Source organism: Anoplophora glabripennis, unplaced genomic scaffold, assembly GCF_000390285.2.
Source record: "Anoplophora glabripennis isolate ALB-LARVAE unplaced genomic scaffold, Agla_2.0 scaffold15, whole genome shotgun sequence".
In the NCBI taxonomy this organism is placed as follows: domain Eukaryota; kingdom Metazoa; phylum Arthropoda; class Insecta; order Coleoptera; family Cerambycidae; genus Anoplophora; species Anoplophora glabripennis.
The window spans coordinates 2,248,566-2,250,620 of record NW_019416279.1 but is presented as its reverse complement, the minus strand read 5'-3'; the positions used below and the strand labels follow the sequence as shown (position 1 = coordinate 2,250,620).

Genomic DNA, 2,055 nt, shown 5'->3' with positions numbered 1-2,055 from the left:
CCAAATCATTGAGGCCAATTTCTAGCCATGGAATACTGGAATAATGGCGGTCAGTGTAGACGAGTGACAGACTGGGAGATAGATTGTTTGGGTATCTTTCTCCCGCAAACTACCGCCCTTTCTCTCTACAGCGCCAGCGTCTACACAGGCGGTGTTTCCCTCCATGGAGAATATGCTCAAAGGAACTGATTAACGAATTTCCTAAATTTTAGGGTTAGATAAAACAGTTGATCCAAATATCTCAAATTGTGTCGGATTGAAAGGATCTGATCTTGATTGAATCTGATCAACTCGTTTTCTTTCCGAACGATTTTTAAGTTCAACGGTTTGCTTTCCGAGCAGCAAGATCACTGATCCTAACTAACCCGATCACAGTCTCCGAAAACCCCTTCGATCTTATACCTGTCAATCACACCTGATTTAAAAAATGTCAAATTGACTATTTCCTAAGACCTGATGGATTAAAATATTTTTCTAGCGTCCCAATGGCTTTAAAGAAGTTAACAAATAAGGTAGCTCTTGTAACAGGTGCCAATAAAGGCATGGGATACCAAACAGCCTTGGCTCTAGCCTCTAGAGACTGGAAAGTAATAATGGCGGATAAAGACGACCAAACTGAATCTCGAAGAAAGATTATCGAGGAGACCTGCAACGAAAACGTAGTGGTCGGACACTTAGATTTGGCTTCTTTTAAGTCCGTTAGAAGCTTTGCTAAGGAGATAACAGACAAAGAAGAACATTTGGATGTTCTGATAAACAACGCAGGGATATTTTGTATGAAGAATAGGAGAACATACGACGGATTGGACGGTGTTATACAAGTGAACCACCTAGGGCCTTTCTTATTGACAAATCTGCTCTTAGATTCGCTGAAAAAATCAGGTAAAGGCAGAATTATCTTCGTTACATCTAACGGGGCATTCTTCCACAACTTAACATTGGGGTCACTACTACAACCAAAACTATTTTTTCCTAATATTTTATCTACAACTTTAAATTATTACAACTCAAAACTGTGTAATATGATAGCTTCCAAAGGTTTTGCGGAACGTCTAAGAAACTCTAAAGTAACATGTAATTGTCTTCATCCAGGAATGACGAATACAAGCTTCTTGGTTAAAGATTCCAAAGAAGATGGTTATCTGGAAAAGATAATGAAACAAGTTACGAAAAATGCCTTGAAATATACCACGAATGACGCGAAGAATTCCGCAGGATTAGCAGTATTTTTGGCTACCTCCAAATCCGTACAAGGTGTTACTGAAGAATATTTCGTGAATTATCAGATACACAGACAGCCGCAAGTATTGGACGATGCGAAGTTTTGCAACAAGATCTGGAATGAAAGTGAGAAATTGGTAGGAATTAGTGGCAAAGAAAGTGATATAGTGTAATTTTTAACTAGAATTTATTTTAATAAAGATAAAGGCAGTATCAAATCTATTCATTACGTTTTTTTTCTAAATCCTGGGATTTAATTTAACAGAATTTTGCTGCAGGAATGTTTTTTTTTAATATTGACCTTGGACCTGCTTCTATGAAAATAGTTCAGTTCAGATCACTTCGAAAGATTCGATTAATTCAAAACATTCCCAAATCTAAATCTAGTAGGCGAACACTTTTCTCCGTGCAGCGATTGTTTAGGGAAGCGCCTACTAGATGCTTTAGGAGAAAAGTCAAACACAAATCAGAACACGGGTAATAATAATTAGCACGCCGACTCCGAAAGGTCACTTCTCCGACCCGGATATACGCCGAAAGTACAAACGGTCATTAACCATGCAGATCCTTATTTATAATTCACGTAACGTATCTTGCTGGCGTCTGAGGTAAAGGTAGAAAAATCGATAGCGACGTCTAGTTGGCTTGGTCCTTTGGAGATTTTGAGAGCTGCCTGCATAATTAATCACAGACAACGTTGCGACGCCAGACCCGGACTGTCTTCAAAGTTTTATAGCAATTTCGAACATTAATTTGTAATAATTATCCAGTTAGGCGGTCCATTATCGAAGTTTCAAAGAATATTTCGTTACTATCATAGGTTTTATAAGCTAC

The 2,055-nt window shown here is 38.2% G+C and overlaps 1 protein-coding gene across 1 annotated transcript; it reads left to right on the top strand.

The window, feature by feature from the left end:
• The first annotated feature begins 485 nt into the window (after positions 1 to 485).
• LOC108905133 (retinol dehydrogenase 13-like) lies at positions 486 to 1,394 on the top strand. Its single transcript, XM_023457382.1, has one exon. It carries the CDS (start codon positions 486 to 488, stop codon positions 1,392 to 1,394), a length of 909 nt encoding a protein of 302 aa, XP_023313150.1.
• The last annotated feature ends 661 nt before the right edge of the window (positions 1,395 to 2,055 follow it).